The sequence below is a fragment of the Tachyglossus aculeatus genome, chromosome 2 (genome assembly GCF_015852505.1).
Source record: "Tachyglossus aculeatus isolate mTacAcu1 chromosome 2, mTacAcu1.pri, whole genome shotgun sequence".
Lineage (NCBI taxonomy): Eukaryota > Metazoa > Chordata > Mammalia > Monotremata > Tachyglossidae > Tachyglossus > Tachyglossus aculeatus.
Genome location: NC_052067.1, coordinates 74,528,179 through 74,555,817, shown reverse-complemented (window position 1 = coordinate 74,555,817; position 27,639 = coordinate 74,528,179). Strand labels below are relative to the sequence as shown.

The 27,639-nt window shown below is 43.1% G+C and overlaps 1 protein-coding gene and 1 non-coding gene across 3 annotated transcripts in view; one reads left to right on the top strand and one right to left on the bottom strand.

Annotated features, from left to right (window-relative positions):
- The window catches only part of AIG1 (androgen induced 1), a 308,723-nt gene that overhangs the window by 253,925 nt on the left and 27,159 nt on the right, over window positions 1-27,639 (top strand). For both annotated transcript variants that reach the window (XM_038768294.1, XM_038768303.1), the window contains exon 4: window positions 2,106-2,221. In XM_038768294.1, coding sequence (XP_038624222.1) covers window positions 2,106-2,221 — 116 coding nt within the window. The remainder of the gene's footprint in view (window positions 1-2,105; window positions 2,222-27,639) is intronic.
- On the bottom strand, window positions 11,898-12,035 carry LOC119924713. Its single transcript, XR_005449409.1, has one exon. It is a non-coding gene; the product is annotated as a small nucleolar RNA SNORA7 (small nucleolar RNA).

The window sequence follows — 27,639 nt, the reverse complement described above, 5'->3', positions numbered from 1 at the left end:
CGTTGTATCTACCCCAGTGCTTAGAACAGTGCTTGGCACATGGTAAGTGCTTAACAAATACCATCGTCATCATCATCGTCACATAATAAGTGCTCAATAAATACAATTGACTGATTGTTTGATCCAGCTGACCACAGCTCTCTTGGTCTTGAAAGCCCTACTGAAATCACATCTCCTCCAGGACTCCTTTGCAGATAAATCTCCCATTACTCACCCTACATCCTATACAACTGCCACTTCAGCATTTCTGTGTTACATACACATATGGGTACTCAGAAGCCGTCACCATAGTGATTATATATATTCCTTTACATTTATATATTTATTTTAGTGCCTGTCTTCCTTGCTAGACTATGAGTTCCTTGAGAGTTGGGGTGGTACATATGAGTTGGGGTTATATGTACCAATTCTATTGTATCTCTCAAGTACTTAATAACATGCTCTGCACAAAATACATGCTCAATAAATATTAATCAATCAATCAATGATATTTATTGATTTAGAGTAAATCAATTTACTCTATCAATCAATTTTAGAGTAAAATTTATTTTACTCTATTTTACTTGTACATATCTATTCTATTTATTTTATTTTGTTAATATGTTTGGTTTTGTTCTCTGTCTCCCCCTTCTAGACTGTGAGCCCACTGTTGGGTAGGGACTGTCTCTATATGTCGCCAACTTGTACTACCCAAGCGCTTAGTACAGTGCTCTGCACACAGTAAGCGCTCAATAAATACGATTGATTGATTTATTGAGAATTTACTGTGCGCAGAGCACTATATTAAGCATTTGGTAGAGTGTTAGTAGAGTTGGTAGACTCAGGGAATGTAAAGGCAGCATGGCTTAATGGGTAGAGCACAGGGCTGAGAGTCAGAAAGACCCGCTTCTAATCCCAGTTTCACCACGTCTGCTATGTGACCTTGAGCAAATCATTTAATTTCTCTGGGCCTCAGTTACTGCATCCATAAAACGGGGATTAAGAGTGTGAGCCCCATGTGGGACAGGGACTGTGTCGAACCTGACTAACCTGTGTTACCCCAGCTCTTAGAACAGTGCTTGGCATATAACAAGCTTTTAAATTATAATTGTTATTAATAATAATAATCACAATAAAACCTAGAAGGGGAAGCATTCATTTCATTCACTCAGTCATATTTATTGAATGCTTACTGTATGCAGAGCACTGTACTAAGCACTTGGACAGTACAATCTGGCAACAGAGACAATCCCTACCCAACAACAGGCTCACAGTCTAGAAGCAGACAGTGATTGATTGATTGAAATTGGATTTAGAGTGCTCGAGTCTTCCCTGAAGAGTACAGTGATCTACTTGGAGGGTCATATAAAATTTCTCTAATTGGATTAAGTAAACAGCTTCAGCCCACTGGTAAGTTCCTGAGTTTCTCTTAGGAGGTCTATTCCTGAAGTTTCAATGTACCCTGATGGCTGGCCTGATCTTGCAATTAGCAAACAGCACCTTTCCTCTGCAAGGATGTCTCCCTAACTGATCAGTAAATACTTGGCCTATGCAATCAATCAATCTGGCTTGCTGAGACATCTGCATATTTAACTGACAACAATAAAACTTGAACTGAATATGCCCCACCTGCCCTCAATAGAAAATCCTAAAGCAAATAAAACAGTGGTGTCAACTGGTGCAATAGCTTAACTATTGGAAGCAGCATGGCTCAGTTGGAAAGAGCACGGGCTTGGGAGTCAGAGGTCTTGGGTTCAAGTCCCAGCTCTGCCAGTTGTCAGCTGTGTGACTTTGGGCAAGTCACTTAACTTCTCTGTGCCTCAGTTACCTCATCTGTAAAATGGGGATTAAAACTGTGAGCCCCACGTGGGACAACCTGATCACCTTGTAGCCTTCCCAGCACTTAGAACAGTGCTTTGCATATAGTAAGCGCTTAACAAATGGCATTATTATTATTAACTCTATTTAGCCTCTCTAGAGAGCCATTCAGGACCAAATAGCTTCTGAATAATTGTTTCTTACTAGAAATGTGTGCCACTTGGTCTCCCACTGAAGGACAACCAACCACTGAATTGAAATGAGAATTATTTTGCATCACCTGATTTCGTATTTTTTTTCTTTTTTAGCATACAACAGTTTTGCCTTTTATATTGATCGAGATGAGGACATCACATCATCAGTATCCCAGCAGGAGCTCTGGACTTGCTGCTGTATGCACCTTTGCTGTTGGCTATATATTATGGTAAGGACTCTGCATGCTGTGTTTTCAGATTGTATTAAGTTGTGCATTGCTAAATTTGGGCACATATTTCATTATGGATATAATCACTAACAGATTCACACTGCGAGCCTCATTGGGTCCAAGACCTGGGCTTTGTTCCCCAGTTTCCCCAGATGCTTATATTTTTAGAATGTGCATGCCAAACCTCACACAACAGGAATTTGTTGAACAATCCCATGTAAGCAGTGATCTTTCCAAAGCTACATTTTTCAACCTTTTTTGAAACTAAATGTTTTTCTTGGACACTGGTTTTATTGCTTAGTGTTTTTTGTTTGATTCTTTTTTGTTTGTGTGTTTTTTCTTGTTCTGCAAAATGAAATGGAGAGCAGGCAAATGATTGCCTGCACTATGATTTTATGCCCACCTGGAAAAATTTAAAAACATACTATTTCATTGATTTTTTTTTCTAAAATCAGAATGATCAAGCCAACAAGCAACACTCCCTTCCAGTACAAATAGAGTCAATCCCCCTAGAATGTGGACAATACATCCCCAACCATCCTCATGTTAGGAAAGGTTGCGACTTGATACTCTTGCTATGTGGGCATGTTCACAATATTTTCTAGAGCCATTGCTGATTTGAATGATGTGTGTTGCCAGAAGAGTGATCGCTTATTCTGCCATTATATTGATGTTTTTAATTCATTGAATTTTCTGAAAGATTGTGTTTAAGATAGTCTCACTCTTGTACTTGTTCATCAAGTCTGTAGTTTGGAGCAATATGCTGAGGTCACATGTCTACATGTTTTGTTTTATTGTCTGTCTCTCCCTTCTAGACTGTGAGCCCGTTGCTGGGTAGGGACCGTCTCTATATGTTGCCAACTTGTACTTCCCAAGTGCTTAGTACAGTTCTCTGTACACAGTAAGCACTCAATAAATGCGATTGATTGAATGAATGAATGAAAAATGGGTCCCACACAGTCGATTTGGGTTCCGGTGGGTCCATTTCTCTTCAGTCCTTAAAAACCTCCAGTGATCGCCCTACCTCCTCCATGACAAACAGAAACTCTGTACCATCAGCTTTAATGCACTCAGCCAGATCTTTCCTTCCCAAGGTACCTCACTGATCTCCTTCCACAACCCAGTTCAAATACTCTACTCCCCTAATGCCAACCTACTCTCATTCAGTCGATTGCTGAATGGTATTGTGAGGGCTTACTGTGTGCAGAGCACCGTCCTAAGTGCATGGGAGAATACAATAGAATAGACTTCGTAGACATGTTCCCTGCCCACAAGGAGCTTACAGAATAAAGGAGGAGGTCCTCTCTGTACCTCAGTCTCATCTATCCTGCCAATGACCCTTTGTCCACAATCTCCCTCAGGCCTGTTCATATCTGACAGCGCTCTTCTCTCCTCACCTTCAAAATTCTCCTAAAATCAATTCTCCCCCAAGAGGCCTTCCCTGGCCAAGCTCTCATTTCCCCTGTCTGACCTGTCTTCTGCATCACCACTGATTGTATTTATTTTCCTTAAGCACTTTGATACTCACCCCAGGCCCACAGCTCTTCCGTACTTATCCTTATACTCTTGTCTTGTCTTATGCTGTCGAGCCATCTCCGCATGGACACATCTCTCCCAGAACACCCAGCTCTCCACCTGCAATCATTCTGGTAGTGTATCCGTAGAGTTTTCTTGGTAAAAATACGGAAGCGGTTTACCATTGCCTCCTTCCGCACAGTAAACCTGAGTCTCCACTCTCGACTCTCTCCCATGATGCTGCTGCCCGTCATAGGTGAGTTTTGACTTGTAGCATATTGCCTTCCACTCACTAGCCACTACCCAAGCTGGGAATTTAAATGCCTCTGCTCGACTCTCCCTCCCATAGCAGAGACTGGTAGAGTACTGGAAACTGCAGAGTGAAGAGTCAGAGGTCATGGGTTCTAATCCCAGCTCTGACACTTGTCAGCTGAGTAACTTTGGGCCTCAGTTACCTCATCTGTGGAATGGGGATTAAGACTGCGATCCCCATGTGGGATAAGCTAATTACCTTGTTTCTACCCCAGCATTTAGAAAAGTGCTTGGCCCAATAATAAACACTTAACAAATACCATCATTAGTATTATTAACTCTCTAGGTGTGATCCTGAGGGGAACTTATACTCTACTGTGTCCCTAATATGTACTTTATTTTAATGCCTGTCTTCCTCCGTAGACTGAAAGCCCCTTGAGAGCAAGGATCACGTGTACCAACTCAAGTGTACTGTTTTTTCCCGAGCTCTTAGCACAGGGCTCTGAACACAGTGATAGATAAAGACTATTGATTGATTGAGTAATTGGTAAAAAATACTTTTGCATGCATTATGTTGCCTACTTAGTCATTGCACTCCTCTTCCCAAGACAATGCAAGTGGCACTTTGCAAATCAGTGTCACTAGCGTCAGTTCTTCTGCTCAGGTTTTTGATCCTGAACTCTCAAGATTAAGGCTTGCAGTCAGTTGAAGAGAGACTCCCATCATCATGATTCTTGGGATAAGAAAACGCCTGCTGAATGAGCCTCCTCCTTTGGGAGCTGCTGGGTAAAGTGAGACTTCTCAGGCCTTCCTTCGGATTTACAGAAGGGATGCTCATCTTCCTAGAGCTCATAAGTCTCAGGTCTATCTTAGATCCAAGAGGGGACACTGGGATGCATTGTAAAGGTTCCCTTGACTCTGGAAATGACCTGGAAAGGTCTGCCCGAAGGAATACTTCTGCTGCCCGAGGAACACAGGATGAAATGCTGGCCTAAAAGAGATCAGATAACACCAGAATGCCAAACCAAGCCAAGCTGGAGGGAAATTCATTATCCAGGAGGCCATGGAGTCAAACAGTAAGATGGAGTAATTTTATAACCCAAAAAGCAAACCATATGTATTTATGCCTTCTATAAGAAAGGTAATCAAATCTCCGGCTTCATCACTTCTGCTCAAGCTTCATTACTGAAACAAAACAAATTCTCTTTCCATTTTCTCCTTCATAGGCTTTGCACAATTGTCTTGTCTTTATTTTCCCTCAAGCTGAAGCATAAGGTGTTAGACTCCTGTCCCAAGCTGAAATCTAAATGATGACAGTCCATTAACACAGGTAGCAAGCCTCCCAGATGCATTGGTGTCAGTCGGTTATAGATGGCTGCACTGGTGTCAATCATTTACGTACTCTTAGAGGGTCCAGGAGCCTTTTCCTCCAGCTTCCAGCCCTGCTTGCAGACAATCAACTCCACAGGCTGGAACAGAGTTGGTAGAAATGTTCCCTGCCCCTGATGAGCTTACAGTCTACAGGGGGAGATAGACATTAATACAAATAAATTAGAAGTGTGTGCCTAAGTGCTGTGGGGACCCTTGGCTAATAAGCACTGTTAATATTTTTCATGGGTAGAATTGAATGGACTAGAATAGTCCATGCAAACATGGCAGCTCAATAGTTGTTGCAGCTGAGCCATAGTTTAGTCTCATTGCCATAGTGAGACAACATCTAACAAAATCAGTGCTGCAGGGTGCCGACGGGGGGTATCCAGTAGGTCCTCATGACTCAGTGACCAGCGTACTACTTCATTTCTAAAGGTTGACCACTAATTTGGTCTCTCAATAGTAGGACTGAGTGCTCTACATGATCACATATGAACTGTGGGTCTTTACTTCTAAAACACATTGTTGAACCAGAAAGAATCATTTTGCTCTTTGCAGAAAGCTTTAGCTAATGGCAGTTGACCTCTGAGTCACTGCCAGTTCCATCTTCCTAGAAGAAACAGCGATGAGCAGCTTTACATCAGCCACAAAAAATATTGTAAGGACATGAATGGCATAATTGGAAAAACACAGTACCGTGTTTTGACTTTGCTTAGATTGCATGCTGATTTTTGGAGTGTCCTTCACTGCCCTCAACACTGGACACCCTTCTTAGAAATAGGAGGGGAGAATGACTTCCTCTGCTTGATGATTTCCAAAACATAAGCATCTTTCAAGACAAGTACATCTTGAATTTATTATTAACAATGAGAATAATACTACTAATAATAGTATTTGTTAAGTGCTTACTATGTGTAAAGCAGTGTACTAAGGGCTGAGGTAGAAACAAGATCATCAGGTCCCACAAAGGGCTCACAGTCTAAGTAGGAGGGAAAACAGGAATTGAATCCCCAGGTGACTTGCCCAGCCCAAGATCACACAGCAGACAAGTGAAGGGGCCAGGATCAGAACCCAGGTCCTCTGACTGACAGGCCTATGCTCTTTCCACTAAGGAACACTGCCCAAACTCACCTTTTAGAGAGCTTTATCTACGTTCCCTAATTTATCTACTGTAATATAGCTGGAACAATTCTCTATTTTTATTGTCATGTTTTACTTGAGAGAATTTCAGGGGTGGAGAACTCCTGCTTTGTTTCTCACTTATACATATCTTTTCACTTCAAAAGTAGACAATTATAGACAACAAAAGCATAGTAGTTTCTGTTAACTCATAAAGTAATCTTAATGATAAAGGATTGGGTAAGAAGACCCAAGAGAATCTGAGACTCACAGATATTTCTGGCTTGTGATCTTCCCTGATGCTGGTACAAGAAAGCCGCTTTTGCTTCCTTTCTTTGAATTTAATGTGACACCGTAATAATGGGAGTGGGAGTGAGCACTCCACTCTCTCCTATGGGGAGAAAGCAGTCTCTCTGTCAGTGCCCTGCTGCTCAGCCCCCCTTCCCTTCGCCTCCTCCCCACCCCCACCCAATCCATTAGTCACTCTTCCATCCAGGACCATTATGCACTTCTCCTACTACCTTTTCTCGTCGACTTGCATTGGTTCGGAAGTTCAAGGGAGGATTTTCAGACTGCAGAGCTAAGAAATCACCTCAGATCAATAGGAAAATGTCTTAATTGTTTTTCAGAGGCTAAAAAGTCTGCCCCAAACAGTTACGTTCTGGTACGAGTCTCTCATGGGTGAAGATGTGCTCTTCCCACCCCTGCTTTCTGCTTTCCGTGCCCGCCCTCTTGCCCCCACCCCCACCACCATTGGTTTACTCATTCTATAAAAATCAAAGTAAAATCTCAGCTGTCATGCATAATGCATCCTTAGCAACCGCATGCAAGAGGAATTCCTAACAAGTGGGTTGTAATTAGGTAAAGAAGAAGTCTGAGAGAGTGGAAAAGAGAAAGCAGGAGTGCAGAGTGGTCTAGTAGACAGAGCGTGGGCCAGGAGTGGAGGGGTTCAGATGGACTTGGGTTCTCATTCTAGGTCCACCACTTGTCTGCTGAGTGACCTTGGGCAAGTCACTAAACAGCTCAATGCCTCAATTACCTCATCTGTAAAATGGAGATTAAGACTGTAAACCCCAATTTGGGACAGTTACTGTATCTGATCTGATTTGCTTGTGCCTACCCCAGTGCTTAATACAGTGCCTGGAATGCTTAACAAATGCCACAATTATTATTATTATTATTGTTTTCCACTGAGGGTCAAATCTGAAATTACTGTGTGCAGAGCACTGTACTAAGTGCTTGGGAAAGTACAATACAACAATAAGCAGTGACATTCCCTGCCCTCAATAAGCTTACAGTCTAGAACCAGGGAGACAGACATCAATACAAATAAATAAAATTACTGATATGTACATAAGTGTTTTGGGGCTGGGAGGGGGAAGAACAAAGGGAGAAAGTCAGGGTGACGCAGAAGGGAGAGGGAGACGAGGAAAAGTGCGGCTTAACCTGGGAAGGCCCCTTAGAGGAGATGTGCCTTCAACAAGGCTTTGCAGGGGGCAGAGTAATTGTCTGTTGGCTTTGAGGAGGGAGGGCATTCCAGGCCAGAGAGAGGACATGGGTAAGGGGTCAGCAGAGAGACAGGTGAGATCGAGGCATGGTGAAAAGGTTAGCAGTAGAGGAGTCAAGTGTGCGGGCTGGGTTGTAAAAGGAGAGAAGCATGCAAACGTCGAAGGTCTAAGCATGAAAAGGTCTAATAAAAGGTCTAAAGGTCTCCACCTTCTAGACTGTGAGCCCGTTGTTGGGTAGGGACCGTCTCTATATGTTGCCGATTTGTACTTCCCAAGCGCTTAGTACAGTGCTGTGCACACAGTAAGCGCTCAATAAATACAATTGAATGAATGAATAATATGAAAGAAAAGCAGCATTCCAGATCAAACAGAAAATCCTTTCCATCAGCTTTAAAGCACTCATCAGCTTGCCCCATCCTACCTCACCTCACTAATCTCATACTACATCCCAGCCCGCACACGCTGCTCCTCTAGCCCCAGCTTACTTGCTGTGCCCCAATCTCATATATCTCACCATCAATCTCTTTCCCACATCCTCCCCCTAGCCTGGAACTCCCTGCCCCCTCCATACATTCCAGACCACCTACCAGTCTCCCCACTTTCAAAGCATTATTAAGATCACATCTCCAAGAGGCCTTCCCCAATTATGCCCTCTTCTTCCCTGGCTCCCTCTCCCTTCTGCATTGTCTATGTACTTGGGTCCATGACCTGTGGACATTTCATGTTCACCTCATCCCCACCCCCACAGCACTTAATGTACATATCTTTAAATTATGTTATAAATTATTTGCATTAATGTCTGTCTCCCCCTCTAGACAGTAAGCTCCTTATGGGCAGGGAACGTGTCTGCTAATTCTGTTGTATTGTACTCTCATAAGTGCTCAATACAGTGCTCGGCACATAGTAAGCACTCAATAAACCTCCTTGATGATTGATTTTTCATTTGACCAAGCGTAATTTTTTCCATTTGTTTTGTTTTTTAAATTCATTCATTCAATCATATTTATTGAGCACTTACTGTATGTAGAGCACTGTACTAAGCACATAGGCGAGTACAATACATTCCCTGCTCACAGCAAGCTTACAGTCTTGTGGGGGGAGACAGACATTAATATAAATAAATAAATTACGGCTATATACATAAGTGCTGTGGGGCTAGAAGGGTGGAAAGACAAAGGGAGCAAGTCAAGACTGTGCAAAAAGGAGTGGGAGAAGAGGAAAGGGGGCGCTTAGTCAGGGCAGACCTCTTGGAGGAGATGTGCCTTCAATAAGGATTTGAAGTGGGGGAGATGAACTCACTAGATTCCATTTTCCCCCAGGGCAAGCCATAAGAACACTTCGAGGCACTGTTCATATTCCCCCAACCTCTCACTTATACGCGCAGGAAAAACAGATCTACAATTCAGTGAGATCCTTCATGTTCCAACCTATGTCCCAGGCTATAAGAGTAGCAACTTCCATTCACCAAGATTGGCAGCGCCAAGCCCAATGTTCAGCCCATAGTGGGAACCAAATAACCATTTGTTTTTGAGGAGAAAAAAGAGGACAATAACATTCATAACTGTGGTTGTGGTTAAGCACTCTTCCCCAAGCACTGTATTAAGCATTGGGATAGATACAAGATAATCAGGTCAGACATAGTCCCTGTCCCACATGGGGCTAAGCCTAAGGGGGAAAAGAGAGCAGGTATTTATTTACCATTTTATAGGTGAGGAAACTGATGCACAGAGATATTAAGTAGCTTGCCCAACCAAGCAGGCAAGTGGCCCCCAGGCCCACGCTCCTTCCTACAGACCACAAATTAGCCAAGGGGAGTCTGCAGTTCCATAGTGCTGACATTGACCACCCAAGTGGTGAGAGTTGACTGTCTGCGCGTCTGAGAATTGAGTACTAAATGATAGGTAAAATAAGGCTGCAATCTAACAAATCTACTGCCCCGTTATCCCCCTCTATTTTTCTCTTATGGACAGTGCTTTCGTTTGGATTATTGAGCAGTGTGATTAATGTGTGTCGTGAAGCGTCACGCCAGGCGTGAGTAATAAAATTCTGGAAAAAATGAACTTTCTGAATAGTAGCTCTGAGTTCCCTTGGAGTAGTCTTGGAGTGGTCCCTTGGAGTGGTCCTGGGGCCGGGGGGCAGGTGGGGGACGGGGCCCTGTATGCGCGTCGGTGATGTCGTACTCTCCCAAGCCTTTCGTAAAATGCTCTGCACGCAGTAAGCGCTCGGAAAATACGAACGAATGGCCCTGCCGCTTGTCTGCTGTGTGGCCTTGGGCAAGTCACTTCACATCTCTGTGCCTAAATCAGTGAAATGGGGATTGAAACTGTGAGCTGTCTACGTTTGGTTCTCTGCCTCCCCCTTCTAGACTGTGAGCGTGCTGTTGGGTAGGGACCGTCTCTAGATGTTGCCGACTTGTACTTTCCAAGCGCTTAGTCCGGTGCTCTGCACACAGTAAACGCTCAATAAATACGATTGAATGAATGAATGAAACAGAAGTAAAGCTAGATGCACTTCATTAACAAAATAAATAGAATAGTCTCCCCCTTCTAGACTGTGAGCCCGCTGTTGGGTAGGGACTGTCTCTATATGCTGCCGATTTGTACTTCCCAAGCGCTTAGTACAGTGCTCTGCACACAGTAAGCGCTCAATAAATACGATTGAATGAATGAAATGTGAGGAATGTGTGGGTAAAGATACATGAAAATCCTCATCAACAACTTCTCCTTCCTACTTGAATTGTGTTTGACACATAGTACACACTTAATTGCCATAAAAAAGCTTCTGAGCACCTATCAATCAATAGATAGTATTTAGCATTTACATTGTAAACCCTTGGGAGAGTGCACTACAACGGAGTTAGCATACACATTCCCTGCATACAATGAGCTTACAGTTTTAGAGACAACAAAAGTGCAGAGTTACCTTGGGTATGTGCAATAGAAGTAAAAAATGGTTAACCTTCCTTCAAGGAGGTATCAAATACGATTAAGAAGGTGCCAATCGAGCGCTCTCTAACTTCCTAGAAAAGAAAAAAGGAGGGGTGGGGGGCAGGGCTATTCAAAAAGAGCAAATTTGAGAAGCCCAGGAGTAGAAAGATTTTATAATGATACATTCATGGGAAATAGGAATATCCAATTGGTCAAAAATACAGATTATTGAAAAGCCAATATTGCCCTGTAAGGGATTTTGGATTTTTCACATAGAACTCAAAGCAAGTGAAGTCTCTACTGCTAAAGCCGATATCACAGCAAACCATGGCCCTTTAAATTTGGGTACTCAAGTGGGACATTTGCATTTCCAATTAAATCACCCTGAGGCTGAAACTGATAGAAAGTACAGTTCCCTAAACATTAGTAGACCAGCAAATGGGAGAACTTACAGCCTGAAAAAGGAGGAACAGACATATGGATGTTCCTGATCAGAGGAAACTGAAGCTATTCTCATCAGATTAGGAAAGAGTTGATTGTGCAAACCCTCCAGTAGAGCTGGGATGGGAAGGTGGTGGTGGGAGAGGAGGAGGCTTCAATCATTCCAAACTCCTTCACGGAAAGGGATCAGTCCCACAGATTTTCCTATTTTGGGAACCTCTCCACAAGGGTTAGTGAATAGAGTTTTCCACTTGGTTAAGGGGCTGGTTAACAAAGCTTTCACCAAGGTAGGTGATTTGACCTCTAGCCTAGTCTCGTCTTGTCTTATGCTGTCGAGTCGTCTCCGACTCCTAGTGACTCCATGGATGCATCTCTCCCAGAACGCTACACTTCTGTCTGCAGTCATTTTGGTAGTGTATCCATAGACTTTTCATGGTAAAAATAGAGAAGCGGTTTACCATGGCCTTCTTCCGCATAGTACCCTTGAGTCTCTGCCCTCTACTATCTCCCATGCTGCTTCTGCCCAGCACAGGTGAGTTTTGATTTTTTAGCAGATTGCCTTCCACTCACTAGCCACTGTCCAAGCTAGGAGTGGAATGGGTAGGCCTCTGCTTGACTCTTCCTCCCAAAGCTGAGACTGGTAGAGTCCTGGAAACTCTCCAGGTGCAGTCCTGAGAGGGGTTTAGCCCAGTATTGCTTCCTAAATGGTGTCATTTGTGTTTGTTTTACTTAAATGTTTCCACCGTTTTATTTGGAAGCCTATTCCTTGGTTAGGCAAATTTGGCCCTTGTGAAAACAGTCATATATATATTTTAACGCTTTACTTCTTTCATCAACCTATGCAGTTCCACTCAGCTATTGATGTTTACTGTCTTTAAATATCAACTGCCCATCAAACCAGTTTTCCACTTTAGTTTAAAAAAAAGTGGCAGCAAGGTTAGTTTATAGATTTTGGAAGCTAAAGTATGTAGCACAGCCTTAGTCTAACATCCTGTGTCAAATAATTTAACTTTAAATAGTATGTACTCTCATACTTTTGTAAATAAAGTGCTCTGCATTACTTGTCTTTGAAATGGTTGTTATACCAAAGCTTCCTGCTTCTTGTAGGGAGACATTTTCCTACACCTTGGGGGCAAAAAGATAACAGCTGTATTGAAATTTTTTTTATAAATATTTGATGTTAGAGAGATCACCTGATGGTCTGCAGTGGAGTTACAGGGAAGTAATTCACTTCTAATATTATTTTTTTTACCCTTCCACAGCTCCCTTCCTCCCAGAGCAGTTCACAAAACATGCGTGCAAATGTGATGCAGCCCCACCCAAACTGGAAGCTTGTTGTGGGCAGGGAATGTGGTTGTTATATTGTACTCTCCCACACGCTTAATACAGTGCTCTGCCCACTGTAGGCACTCAGTAAAACAATTGTCTGACTGACTGGAAGGCAGCAGCCAGGCTGTCACCTGGAGTAAAGCAGGAGGCACGGAGTAGTAAAGCAGGCAGGCTGCTTCTTCAGCATTCAAGGACAAAAGGACAAACTCCCAGCCATCAGAGAATGTCTCAGAAGCATAAACTCCTTCTTGCAAGAAGTTCCTAGTATTTTTTTGTTTGTCTAAGCCGAGGGTGGGCACAGACTGGCTCAGTCAATCAATTGTATTGATTTTTTAATGGCATTTGTTAAGTGCTTACTATGTGCAAAGCACTGTTCTAAGCGCTGGGGAGGTTACAAGGTGATCAGGTTGTCCCACAGGGGGCTCACAGTCTTAATCCCCATTTTGCAGATGAGGTAACTGAGGCACAGAGAAGTGAAGTGACTTGCCCAAAGTCACACAGCTGACAATTAGCAGAGCTGGGATTTGAACCCATAACCTCTGACTCCAAAGCCCTTGCTCTTTCCACTGAGCTATGCTACTTTTCAATAAGCACTCGATTGAGTGCTTACTGTGTGCAGAGCACTGTATTAAGCCAGTCAGTCAATCATATTTATTGAGTGCTTACTTTGTGCAAAGCACTGTACTAAGCCCTTGGGAGAGTACAGTATAATAATATAATAGGCACATTCCCTGCCCACAATGAGGACAACACAAGAGTTGGTAGACACATCCCCTGCCCACAGCAAACTTCTGTCTAGAGAACCACCAACAGAGTCTATCTGACCTACTACTATTTCCAGCAGCAGTAATAAGGATAATAATTATAATAATTACAATAATCATAATTTTGCACAGCACTTACTTAGCACCAAACATTGTGCTAAGTACTAGGACCGGTACAAGATAATCAGGTTGGGCACAGTCCCTGTCTCACATGGAGCTCACAGTCTCAGATTCATGTTTATTCCAATCCTTCACACTTGGATAGGGGCCTGAGGCCATGAGGGCGACAACATGTAGCTATTCTGTTCCACACACCATACCACAAGAGATTGGCCACCAGTCATCCTTCATGTGGCCCCCAAAACCCACTGGGAATAGTTGAGGGTTCAGAGCCCAAGACCTAGGCCACCATTTAAAGGCAGAGTCACGTTCCTGCACATAATAATAATAATAATGGCATTTATTAAGTGCCTACTGTGTGCAAAGCACTGTTCTAATCGCTGGGGAGGTTACAAGGTGATCAGGTTGTCCCATGGGGGGCTCACAGTCTTAATCCCCCATTTTGCAGATGACATAACCGAGGCACAGAGAAGCTAAGTGACTTGCCCAAAGTCACACAGCTGACAATTGGCGGAGCCGGGATTTGAACCCATGACCTCTGACTCCAAAGTCCGTGCTCTTTCCACTGAGCCACGCTGCTTCTCACATCACAGACATGCAGGGAAAAGGGCACTGTGGAAAGGATGACATTGATGGCCCAACTGCCCTTTTCCCTTCTCCGAACCCCAGCCATTGCCATTAGAGAAACAGTGTGGCTTTGTAGAAAGAGCCCGCGCTTGGGAGTCAGAGGATGTGGTTTCTAATCCTGGCTCCACCACTTGTCTGCTGTGTGACTTTGGGCAAGCCACTTAACTTCTCTGTGCCCCAGTTACCCCATCTGTAAAGTGGGGATTAAGACTGTGAGCCCCATATGGGACAACCAGATTACCTTGTATCTACCACAGTGCTTGGCATATAGTATGAGCTTAACAAATACCATACTTATTATTATTATTATTTCCAGCCCCATCCACCCAGACCATCACTTGTTCACACCTTCCCCTTCCCCTGAACCTATTTCAGGAGGTCAGGAACAAGGGAATGAGCAAAGCAATAACTTTGTTAGGTCTTTGGACAAAGAGGTCTTTTGGACTAAGAGCCGTAAATATATAACAAGTATATGTATGTATCAATCAGTCCATCGATATTATTTATTTGAGCATTTACTGTGTGCAGAGCACTGTACTAAGCACTTGGGAGAGTGTAATACAACAGAGTTGGTAGACAAGATCCCTGACCATGAGGAGTTTACAATCTACAGGAGGAGTTAGACATCATAATAAATAAATTATGGATATAAACCTACGTGCTGTTGAACTGAGGGTGGGGTGAAAATCAAGTTCTAAGTGCATAGGTGACACAGAAGGGAGAGGAAATACAGGAAAAGTGGGATTCATCAGGGAAGGGCTCTTAGAGGAGATGTGATTTTAGAAGGGCTTTGAAGGTGGGATGAGTGGTGGCCTGTGGTATACAGAGGGGAATGGAGTTCCAGGCCAGAGCAAGGACGTGGGTGAAATAGACAAAATCAATCAATCAATCAATCATATTTTTTGACTTCTTACTGTGTGCAGAGCACTGTACTAAGCACCTGGAAGAGTGCAATAAAACAGACATATTCCCTGCCCAAAACGAGCTTACAGTCTAGAGGGGTCAACAGACATTAATAAAAATAAATAAATTACAGATGTATACGTAAGTGCTGTGGGGCTGGGAGGAGGGATGACTAAAGGGAGCAAGTCAGGGCAGTGCAAAAGGGAGTGGAAGAAAAGGAAAAAAAGGGCTTAGTCAGGGAAGGCCTCTTGGAGGAGATGTGCCTTCAATAAGGATTTGAAAGCGGGGGGAGTAATTGTCAGATTCAGCTGTGTGACCTTGGGCAAGTCACTTAACTTCTCTGTGCCTCAGTTACCTCATCTGTAAAATGGAGACCCAGTACCTGTTCTCCCTCCTACTTAGATTGTGAGCCCCATGTAGGACAAAGACTGTGTCTGATCTGATGATCTTGTATCTTCCCCTGTGCTTAGAACACTGCTTGACACATAGTGAGCACTTAACAAACACCGCAGTTATTATTATTAACCTCTGATGATCTCACATGACTACTTTAAAATCCTTCCAATGCCTCCTCAGTGCTAAGCCCTCTCTCCTCCTTCCCAGCTATACCTGAAGAGGAGGTCTTCTGCCTGCTCTCAAAATCCACCTCCTCAATCTGTGCCTCTGACCCCATGTCCTCTCACCCTTCAAATCAGTTGCTCCCACTCTCCTCTCCTCTCTTACTACCATCTTCTACCACTTACTCCCTAGCTCCTTCCCCTCTACCTTCAGACACTCAAGCCTCTCTATTCTGAAAAAGCCTTCTTTGGAGCCCACCGCCCTCTCCAACTATCGCCCCATCACTTTGTTCTTATTCTTGCCTAAATTCCTCAAGAATTATGTATAAACCCTCTACTTTCACTTCCTCTGCCCCAGCCCTCTTGTTGACCCATTGCAATCTGGTTTTTGCCCACCCTACTAAGATTACATGCTTTCCGTGGTCAAAAATACCAGTGAGCTCTTCACCATTCTAATTCTTCTCACTCTCTTGACCACCTTTGACTCTGTGGGTCACACTATCCTCCTAGTAACACAGTCTTGTCTTGGTTTTGCCAATATGCCTCTCATCTGGCTCTCCTACTTCTGTGATGGCTCTTTCTGATCTTGGGCAAGTCACTTAACTTCTCTGGGCCTCAGTTTCCTCACCTGTAAAAGGGGGATTAAGATTGTGAGCCCCATGTGGGACAGGGACTGTGTCCAACCCGTTTTACTTCTATCCACCCCAGCACTTAGAACAGTGCCTGGTACATAGTAAGCATTTAACAAATACGACAATTAATTATTATTATTAGCTTCGAGGCTTTCATTCATTCAATCATATTTATTGAGCACTTACCATGTAAGGGCTTGGGAGAGTACAATATAACAATAAACAGACACATTCCCTACCCACAGCTAGTTTAAAGTCTAGAGGGGGAGAAAGATATTAACATAAATAAATACATTACAGATGTTCATTCATTCAATGTGAGCCCGTTGTTGGGTACTGACCGTCTCTATATGTTGCCAACTTGTACTTCCCAAGCGCTTAGTACAGTGCTCTGCACACAGTAAGCGCTTAAGAAATATGATTGAAAATTTATTGAACAATATGTACATAAATTCTTGGGGCTGGGAGGGGGATGAATAAAGGGAGCATGTCTAGGTGACGCATAAGGTAGTGGGAGAAGAGGAAATGGGGGTTTAGTCAGGGAAGGCCTCTTGGAGGAGATTTGCCTTCAATAAGGCTTTGAAGGTGGGGAGAGTAATTGTCTGTTGGATTTGAGGCGGGAGGGAGTTCCAGGCCAGAGGAAGAATGTAGGCGAGGGGTTGGCAGTGAGATAGGTGATACATTGAGGTACAGTGAGAAAGCTACCCACCAGCTTTCTCCACATTGCTCCTCTCAATCTCACTTTCCAAGTGTATCTCACTCTTGACTCTGCTCACACCATTCCTCCTACATGGAACTCCCTCCCTCTTCTACCAGACTACAGTTTTTTCCAACTTCATGCCAAATCTATATGCATTGCATCAAAGGCCTCATGAAGTTATCTGGTTCTGCAACCTGGCTCCAGGCACCTGAATATTTAAAGTATCCAGGAGAGAGCCTAGTTTATTTTTAACGAATGAATGAATCAATCAATCATATTTACTGAGGGCTTAATGTGTGCAGAGCATTGTTCTAGGTGTTTTGGAGAGTACAGTATAACAGAGTTGGTAGGTGCATCCCCTGCCCACAACGAGCTTATAGTCTAGAGAGGGAGAAGATATTAATATAAATAAATCAATTACAGATTCATTCATTCATTCATATTTACTGAGTGCTTACTGTGGGCAGAGCACTGTACTAAGCGCTTGGGAGAGTACAGTACAACAATAAACAGACACATTCCCTTCCACAATGAGCTTACAGTCAGAGATGAGCTTCATAAGTGTTGTGGGGCTTAAGGAGGGGTGAATAAAGGGTGAAAATCAATTAACCAGTTTCCAGTGTTGGAGATAGCAGAACCTACATGGGGGTGGACTGCCGCCAGAGTCTTGTAAGGACTGGACCTAGGAGCAGGATGCATCTTCTTCTCCTCATCCCCGTTTCTTTAAATTCTCCTACAATGACCTGTTTCCCCAGCTTAAATTAAAAAATGCTGTAGTTGCTCTCTCAACTTCCTTCACATTCTTTCTTTCAATGCTGTAACAGAATGGAGTATAATACTCTATCATAAGGATTGGCTTGCTGCAGATTTTCATTTCCCTGCCACAGTGGAACAGCATTCCTGACTCAGTCATTTTATGGCCCCTCATATTTGCCCCATTTTTCTCTGTCCTTATGTCTGTTGCCAGGTCTTCTCTCACCCTGTACTTGTGTACCTTAATCATGACTTTACTTTCGAGAATTCATATCACTAAATTAGGTTCTTTTGCTAGCAACCCCCCAATTTATTATCATCTGTTCCTCTTTGTTTTTTTCATTGTATCAATATCTTGATAAAGATACTGAAGGACAATGGAACCAAGACTGAATTCTGTCTGACAATGCCCAATTGGTATTCTCAAGGTGATGCGGAGCCATTTAAAAGCCATCCACTGGGTGTTACCCTCAATTCAATTAGGCAACCACTAGACACAGTTTGGGTATAGACTATGGGACAGGATTACTTCACAAGCCTGCTCCAGCAGACCACAAAAATGACATATCTGTCTTTTCTTCTCCAGGCTAAGATCCCCCAGTTCCTTTGCTCGTTTCTCAAAGGTTCCATTGGGATGGTTATTTTATAATAATTATATTCTGTAATTTACATCCTCTATTGCATATAATAATAATAATAATAATAATAATTTTGGTATTTGTTAAGCGCTCACTATGTGCAGAGCACTGTTCTAAGCGCTGGGGAGGATACAAGGTGATAAGGTTGTCCCTTGTGGGGCTCACAATTCTAACCCTCATTTTACAGGTGAGGTAACTGAGGCACAGGGAAATTTAGTGACTTGCCCAAAGTCACACAGCTGACAAGCTGTAGAGCTGGGCTTTGAACCCATGACCTCTGACTCCCAAGCCCGGGCTCTTTCCACTGAGCCACGCTGCTTCTCTCTATATAAACCATTTACAAAGAAGCCTCATTATCTTTAAATGGAGTAAAAGACAAATTCAAATAGAAATAGATTTGTTTTCATAGATATTCATTCATTCATTCATTCAGTTGTATTTATTGAGCATTTACTGTGTGCAGAGCACTGTACTAAGCGCTTGGGGAGTACAAGTTGGCAACATATAGAGATGGTCCCTACCCAACAGCAGGCTCACAGTCTAGAAGGGGGACACAGACAACAAAACAAATCACATTAATAAAATAAAATAAATAGAATAGTAAATATGTACAAGTAAAATAGAGTAATAAATATGTACAAACATATATACAGGTGCTGTGGGGAGGGGAAGGAGGTAAGGTGGGAAGGATGGGGAGGGGGAGGAGGGGGAGAGGAAGGAGGGGGCTCAGTCTGGGAAGGCCTCCTGGAGGAGGTGAGCTCTCAGCTTTCTCCACATTGCTCCTCTCAATCTCACTTTCCAACTGTATCTCACTCTTGACTCTGCTCACACCATTCCTCCTACATGGAACTCCCTCCCTCTGCTACCAGACTACAGTTTTTTCCAACTTCAAATTTCTCCCTAAATCGCAGTTCTTCTAGGAAGCCTTTTCTGATCAATTCCCACCATCCTAAGCCCCACCTGCTGTTATTTCCCAGCTGTCAATAGCAATGTTGCATTCATAAATTTAAAAGGGTCATCTTGTCCAGCCCCTGCCTCCAGACAGGCCAGCAGTCAGATCATCCCTTGCAGATAACCGTTGACCCCTTTCTGAAACTTTGCTTCAGCTGTTTCATCTGACCCCCCTGTGAATATGTACCCTCCTTCAGCTCACTATAAATAAAGTTATTTAGAGAGTCTGCTGGCATCAGTTTTCCTCATGTGCCTTGCCCAATTTAGCTGAGCTCACACTGTCATTGAATCTTTAATATAAGCATAGGCAGGACCCCAGTTTGAAAAGCTTCAAATGACCTATATCTAAGGAATACTATTGTGCACAATTTATCTTTGTTAAAGGGTAGAAGGACTAATTGACTCTGCTGGAATTCCAAACTGTGGTTCTGGATAAGCCATGTTTCAAGTCTTCAGTTTCAGCCATGAAAATATCGCCTGAATAATTAAAATTTGGCTTTACTTCTTAATTAAGTGTTCTCTCTACAGTTATAAAATGGAGTAGCCTAATCCCAAGGCAAGGATGCACAGAAGTTTTGCAGGATAGGTCAGTGGAGAAAACGAAGTCACAGACTTCTTTCCAGGATTCAAGATTAAGATTTTATTGCTTTCTCATATTCACTCACAGGATAATGGACCTGTCAGTGACAATACATTCTTTTATCCCATTTTTTTTGGACTCTGAATTTTCTTGGTTTATAATTGTCTGTTTTCTCCCAAGACATGGAAAAGAATAATAATAATAATGATGATGATGGTATTTGTTAAGCACTTACTATGTGCCAAGCACTGGGGTAGATACAAGGAATCAGGTTGTCCCTCATGGGGCTCACAGTCTTAATCCCCACTTTACAGATGAGGTAACTGAAGCACAGAGAAGTCAAGTGCCCTGCCCAAGGTCACACAGAAGACAAGTGACGGAGCCAGGATTAGAACTCATGTCCTCTGACTCCCAAGCCCGTGCTTTTTCTTTCTGTAGTCCAAGCAGCTTCAAGTTCCAAGCCAAAGAAAAGAAAACCAAGAACCTCCTAAGCAAGTGTGAATAAGTGTACTTGCTGTTCTAAAGGCCATTTCTGCTCTGAATGTTCCAATGGCAAACGGTGCCCTCACCACTAAACACACCCACAAACCAAACCCACTTTCCTTTATAGCTTAGGGGCCTATTTACTGAAAATGTAAATAGAGAAGCAAGTGTGAACAGGAACAATGGAATGCCCAATAATCTGCTTTTTTCGCTGGGGGGTGGGAGGGGGTGGATCAGCTCTCCTCTGCAAAGGCAGAGCACCCAACCAGGAAAGGTTGCTCAATTTCAGGCAAATCAAAACAACACAAAGACCCAAAGGGAACTGAACAAGCTACCTTCACAACTCTTCCCAGTTCACGACCAAGATGAGTTACTGTGCAAGTTTTTCACATGACACATTTTGGGGATTTCAGGATTGGATGAAGGAGGACTCACCAATTCTCACAGAGCAGGGAAGTGGAGCAGATTAAGGTGTGGTTATGTAAGGTGGTCCGGAAGCCTCTGGGACACCCTGTGCACATTCATATTCAGCTGACTCACTTCCCAACCCTCTGCCAAGTGCCGGTGCACCCTTAATGGCAAAGAGGAGTTGTTCTTCATGTGTTGATGTGATGAGTTGGCCACATTCCCAGCTAACCAAACAACCAGGGTAGGGACTCCTAGCAGGTCAGAGAACCCAATAGGTCCAGTGATAAGCCACATCCTGAATTGCCGAGGCTCAGAGGGTTTGCAGAGGAATTCCCACAAGATCTTGGTCTAGGCTGCCCAATCCATGTTTGTTCTTAAGCACGGGAGAGAAGGGGATTCATCCCAGGCTGGCCTTTGACCTCCCTCCTTGAGCTGACATGTTCCGGGGGTCCCTGTGGGAACAGTGAACAAAGTGGAGAGGTTCTCCAACACTTTGGCAGAGCCTGCTTTTTTATGGTATTTAATAATAATAATGATGATACTTGTTGAATGCCCACTATATGCAGCATAGCTTAATGGAAAGAGAGTGGGCTTGGGAGTCAGAGGTCATGGGTTCTAATCCCAACTCTGCCACTTGTCAGCTATGTGACTTTGAGCAAGTCACTTAACTTCTCTATGCCTCAACTGTAAAATGGGGATTAAAACTGTGAGTCCCATACGGGATAACCTGATTACCTTGTATCTACCCCAGCACTTAGAACAGTGCTTGGCACATAGTAAGCACTTAACAAACACCATCATTATTATATGCCAGGCACTTTTCTAAGCACTAGGGTAGATATAAGTTAATCAGGTTGGACACAGTTCCTGTACCATATGGAACTCACACTCTTCATCCCTATTTTACAGATGAGGTAACTGAGACCCAAAGAAGTGAAGTGACTTGCCCAAGGTCACACAACAGACATGTGACAGAGCCTGGTCTTTCTTACTCCCGGGCCCATGCTCTATCCACTAAGCCACACTGCTTCTGTTTGTTAAGCACTTCCTCTGTGCCTGGCACTGTACTAAATGCTGGAGTAATAATAATAATCATAATAATAGTAATAATGCCGACTTGTACTTCCCAAGCGCTTAGTACAGTGCTCTGCACACAGTAAGTGCTCAATAAATACGATTGAATGAATGAATGAATGAATAGTAATCATGGTATTTTTTAAAATGCTTACTTTGTGCCAGGCACTGTTTTAAGTGCTGGGTTGGATGCAAGCAAATCAGGTCCCACACAGTCCCTGTCCCACATGAGGCTCACAGTCTCGATCCCCATTTTACAGATGAGGTAACTTAGGCACAGAGAGAAGCAAAGTGACTTGCCCAAGGTCACAGAGGAGATCAGTGGCAGAGGCGGGATTAGAACCCTTGACCTTGTGAGTCCCAGTCCCGGCTCTATTCACTATACCATGCTGCTTTTGTTTGTAAGCGCGTACTATGTGCCAAGCACTGTACTAAGCGCTGGGGTAGATACAAGCTAATCAGGTTGAACACAGTCTTGTCCCACATAGGGCTCACTGCCTTAATGATATAGGCAGGAGAAGAGCTGGACAGTCCTGTGGTACCCAAACAGCTCAGGGCATCAGGGGCAGTTCCCATTCCATATACATAGTGAGCTCCACAAGGAACAGGGACTGTCCAACCTGATTATCTTGTATCTACCCCAGTGTTTAGTACAGTGCTTGGGATGCAGAAAGCACTTAAAAAAAACCAGTCAATCAATCAGTGTTTTGTATTAAGAGCTTACTTTGTGCAAAGCACTGTAATAATGATGATAATAATGGCATTTGTTAAGTGTTTACTATGTGCAAAGCACTGTTCTCAGCGCTGGGGAGGATACAAGGTGATCAAGTTGTCCCATGTGGGGCTCACAGCCTTAATCCCCATTTTACAGATGAGGTAACTGAGGCCCAGAGAAGTTAAGTGACTTGCCCAGAGTCACACAGCTGACAAGTGGCAGAGCCAGGATTTAAACCCATGACCTCTGGCTCCCAAGCCCATGCTCTTTCCACTGAGCCACGCTGTACTCAGTCCTAGGGAGAGTACAGTACAATAGAGAACAATACAGTACAATCAAGAAGCAGCGTGGCTTAGTGGAAAGAGCTCAGGCTTGGGAGTCAGGGTACATGGGTTCTAATTCCGGCTCCACCACTTGTCTGTTGTGTGGGCTTGGGCAAGTCACTTTACTTCTCTGTGCCTCAGTTACCTCATCTGTAAAGTCGGGTTAAGGACTATGAGCCCCACGTGGGACAACTCGATTACCTTGTATCTACCCCAGTACTTAGAACAGTGCTTGGCACATAGTAAGCACTTAACAAATGCCATAATTATTATTATTATTAGAGTTGGTAGATAATATTCCTTGCCCACAAAGCTCACAGACTAGGAGGGGAGACAGACATTAAAATAAATACATTATGGATATGTATGTAAGTGCTGTGGGGCTGAGGGTGGGGTGAATATCATGTGCTTGAATGGTACAAATCCAAGTTCCTAAGCAAACCAGGAGGGAAAGGGAGTAGGGGAGATGAGGGCTTGGCGTCTTGGAAGATATGTGATTTTAGTGAGGCTTTGAATGTAGGGAGAGTGATGGTCTGTGCATAAGAAGGGGGAGGGAATTCCAGGCCAGAGGGAGGATTTGGGTAAGGGGTCAGCGGTGGGATAGACAAGCTTGAGATACAGTGAGTAAGTTGGCAGTAGAGGAACAAAGTGAGCATGCTGGATTGTAGTAGGAAAGCAGTGCGGTAAGGTTATTATTATTACTAAGTGCTGTCGAGTCGTTTGTGATTCATAGCAACTCCATGGATATACTTTCTTCAGAACGTCCTGTCTTCTGCCATAATCCGCAACCTTTCCAATGGTTCTTCCGTTAGCGTTGTTATGGTCTCTATCCATCTAGCTGCTGGTCTGCCTCTTCCCCATTTTCCCTGGACTTTTCGTAGCATCAGTGTCTTCTCCAGAGAATTAGTCCTCCTGCTTATGTGTCCAAAATATGCTAATCTTAGTCGAGTCATGTGGCCTTCCAAGGACCACTTCGGTTTAATTTGCTCCAAAATCCATTTGTTTTTTGGACAGTCTGTGGTATTTGCAAAAGCCTTCTCCTACACTGCATTTTAAAAGAATCGATGTTCTTTCTATCCTTTTTTTTTCACTGTCCAGCTTTCAGATCCATACATTGTCACTGAAAACACCATAGAGTTGACAATTTGTATTTTTGTGGCAATTGCTACATCAGCACAGTTCATGACTTTTTTCAAGCTCTTCATACCAAGTCTTCCTAACATTAATGTTTGGTGTATTTCTTCGCTACTGGTTCCTTTATTATTGATTATCGATCCCAGGAGAGAAAAATTGTCAACTATTTCAGTCTTCTCTCCATCCAATACAAATGTGTTAAAACTTCCAGTTGTTATGATCTTTGTTTTCTTGACATTCAAATATAGGCCCATCTTTTTGCTCTGTTCCTTAACTTTTAATAATAAGCCCTTTAATAATAAGCAGTAAGGAGGAGGAGACAAGGTGGCTGATTGCTCTAAAGCCAATGGTAAGGAGTTTCTGTTGGATGGGGAGGTAGACAGACAACCACAGGAGGTTCTGGTGGAGAACAATTATTATTACTTTTATTACACTGTTGTTAAGGAACCCAACAAAATAACTGTCCCCAGGTGATTAGTTAGAGACAGGCATTTTAGGTGAGAGGTACACATTCCAGAATTTGACAACGAAAGACCAAGGTAATGTACTTAAGAGATTCAGTGGGGAGAGGAAAGTTGGGGCAGGTGCTCTGTGACCTTGGACAAGTCACTTAGCCTCTCTGTCCCTCCATTTCCTCATCTGAAATGGGAATTAAATTATGTTTTCTCTCTTAGCAAGGACTCTATCCATTCTGAATATCTCATATTTACTCCAGAGCTTGGTATAGTGCTTAGCAATTAGTGAACACTTAAAAAATATCATCAGTCTTATCATGAGCTCGTTGTGGGCAAGGAATGTGTCTGTTAATCGTTGTATTGTACCCTCCTCAGTGCTTAGTATAGAGTTCTACACATAGTAAGCACTCAAATACAATTGATTGAATGACTGACTTTCAGAGGCAAAAGAAGAGCAAGGTAACTGAAAACAAGCTGATTGTCTTGGGAACAAGAAAAAGAGCAGTTAGAGGGCTAGGAGAAATGGAATTCACTCTTGCAGGATCAATAAAACACTCAATAGGGTAATTGAACCCCCGTCCATCAATCAATCAGTGGTATTTATTCTGAGGGTATTGACACCTATCTGCTTGTTTTGTTTTGTTGTCTGTCTCCCCCTTCTGGACTGTGAGCCTGTTGTTGGGTAGGGACCGTCTCTATATGTTGCCGACTTGTACTTCCCAAGCGCTTAGAACAGTGCTGTGCACACAGTAAGCGCTCAATAAATACGATTGAATAGATGAATGAATGAATCTATTGAGCGCTTGCTGTGTGTAGAGCACTGTACTATGCGTTTGGGAGAGTAAGATATACATGTTTGTACATATTTATTACTCTTTATTTATTTTACTTGTACATATCTATTCTATTTATTTTATTGTGTTAGTATGTTTGGTTTTGTTCTCTGTCTCCCCCTTTTAGACTGTGAGCCCACTATTAAGTAGGGACTGTCTCTATATGTTGCCAACTTGTACTTCCCAAGCGCTTAGTACAGTGCTCTGCACACAGTAAGTGCTCAGTAAATACGATTGATGATGATGATGATAACAGAGTTGACAGATATGTTTCCTGCCCACAATGATCTTATGGAAGAACTCATCCAGGCCAGTGTCAGTACCATCACTTTTCTCAGCTCCTGCTCCCAGCTGAGCCCATGGGTGGGGTTAAATCCTGCCCAGATCATTGCCTGGCACATCCATGGCACCGGAGACTATATGAGGCCCTGGGGCTAATCCAGGCCATAACACGGACTCAGGCCCTGGAATATCCCATGGCCTGTCCAGACCAGAGCATTTTCTCCCTTCCCACCCACACCTCTAAAGTCAAGCTGGTGGAAGAAGAACAGGGTATGGAGAAGAGATTCAGTCAGATGATCATCTTTATTGAGTGCTTACTGTACTGTGTGCGGAGCACTATACTAAGTGCTTGGGAGAGTACAGTACAGCAATAAATAGACACATTCCCTGCCCTCAACAAGTTTACCATCTAGAGATCATCATCATCATCATCAATCATATTTATTGAGCGCTTACTGTGTGCAGAGCACTGTACTAAGCGCTTGGGAAGTACAAGTTGGCAACACATAGAGACAGTCCCTACCCAACAGTGGGCTCACAGTCTAAAAGGGGGATCTCTCGGCATGCCTGACCTCATGGAAAGAGTAGAGGTCTGGGAGCCGTCAGACCTGCGTTCGAATCCCAGCTCCACCACTTACCGGCTGTGTGACCTTAGGCAAAGCACGTAACTTTTCCATGCCTCAGTTTACTCATCTGTAAAATGGGGGTTAAGTACCTGTTCCTCCTCTGCCCTACGCTGTGAGCCCCCTGTGGGACAGGGACTGTGTCAGAACTATTGATCTTGTAACAACCCCAGCACTTATTTCAGTGCCTGGCACATTCATTCAATCGTATTTATTGAGCGCTTACTGTGTGCAGAGCAGGGCACATGGTAAGCACTTAACGAATATCACAATAATTATTATTGTTATTTATTCTTTTTCATACTGGGTTTCCAAGGGAGGGGAAGTCTTTCAAGGTGGGAGAGATCATTTGAAGTCTTTTCAGAGGACAAAAGAGAGGATTTACTTATTCATTCATTCATTCAATCATTTATTGAGCTATTACTGTGTGCAGAGCATTGTACTAAGCACTTGGAAAGTACAGTTCGGCAACAGATAGAGACAATCCCTATCCAACAACGGGCTCAGAGTTCTAAGAGTTAATATGAACATATGTTGTTTTAGACACTACATCAATCAAAGTGTCAGGAAAACTGTTCTTAAGATAGATCACTCAATAAGGGAAACTGTGACAGGTGTATGAGTCTGAAATATAAGCAGGTCATGTAATGAAAATGAAACAAATACATAACCCAATAGATAAAGTATTTACAGAGTTCCAGCATCACATCCCCAGTATTGGGTTGCTACCAAATTGTCCTTTCTCTTGACATTTCAAATGACAGACCTTAATTCATTAAACTGTAAAAGGAACTTTCCACACCAGGATCATACACTGCATGATCCATTTCAAGTGAGAAAGGTTTTCCACAGGTGCTCAAATATATTCATGAACAAAAGTAGCACTACTGATAGTAACACCTAACGAACAGCCTATTTTAAACTTTTTTAAAAATGTATTGATTAGGGAAGGGTCGAAAAACCATGTTTCCATCTTCATTATGGCTCTGATTCCATCAATTAATTTACACCTACAATTGGCCTTTTCTACTACCACGAAGAAAAAAAAAACATTATAGATAATTTGGCAGCAGCCAAAACTGCTCAAAAATGCAGAATATCATCACAAGGGCATAGAAAAGAAAACAATCCTCCTTATACTGCTCTTATTTCAAACAGCACTACTGAATTTTAATTTCTGGCAGAATGGTCTCACTTCAAGACAGCACTGCAAAGTTTACCGCTTAAGCACTTCTCTTCCTCTTTCTTAAAAAGTACTTTGATAGACTCGAATAGAGTGATTGTAGCCCATTTTAATGGATAGGAAATAACAGACCTGTGTAGCATTTGTGCTGATATCTCTAGTGTAATAACACAAGGTGCCTTTTTGCCAAATAGGATAGTGAAGATAACACTTGAAAA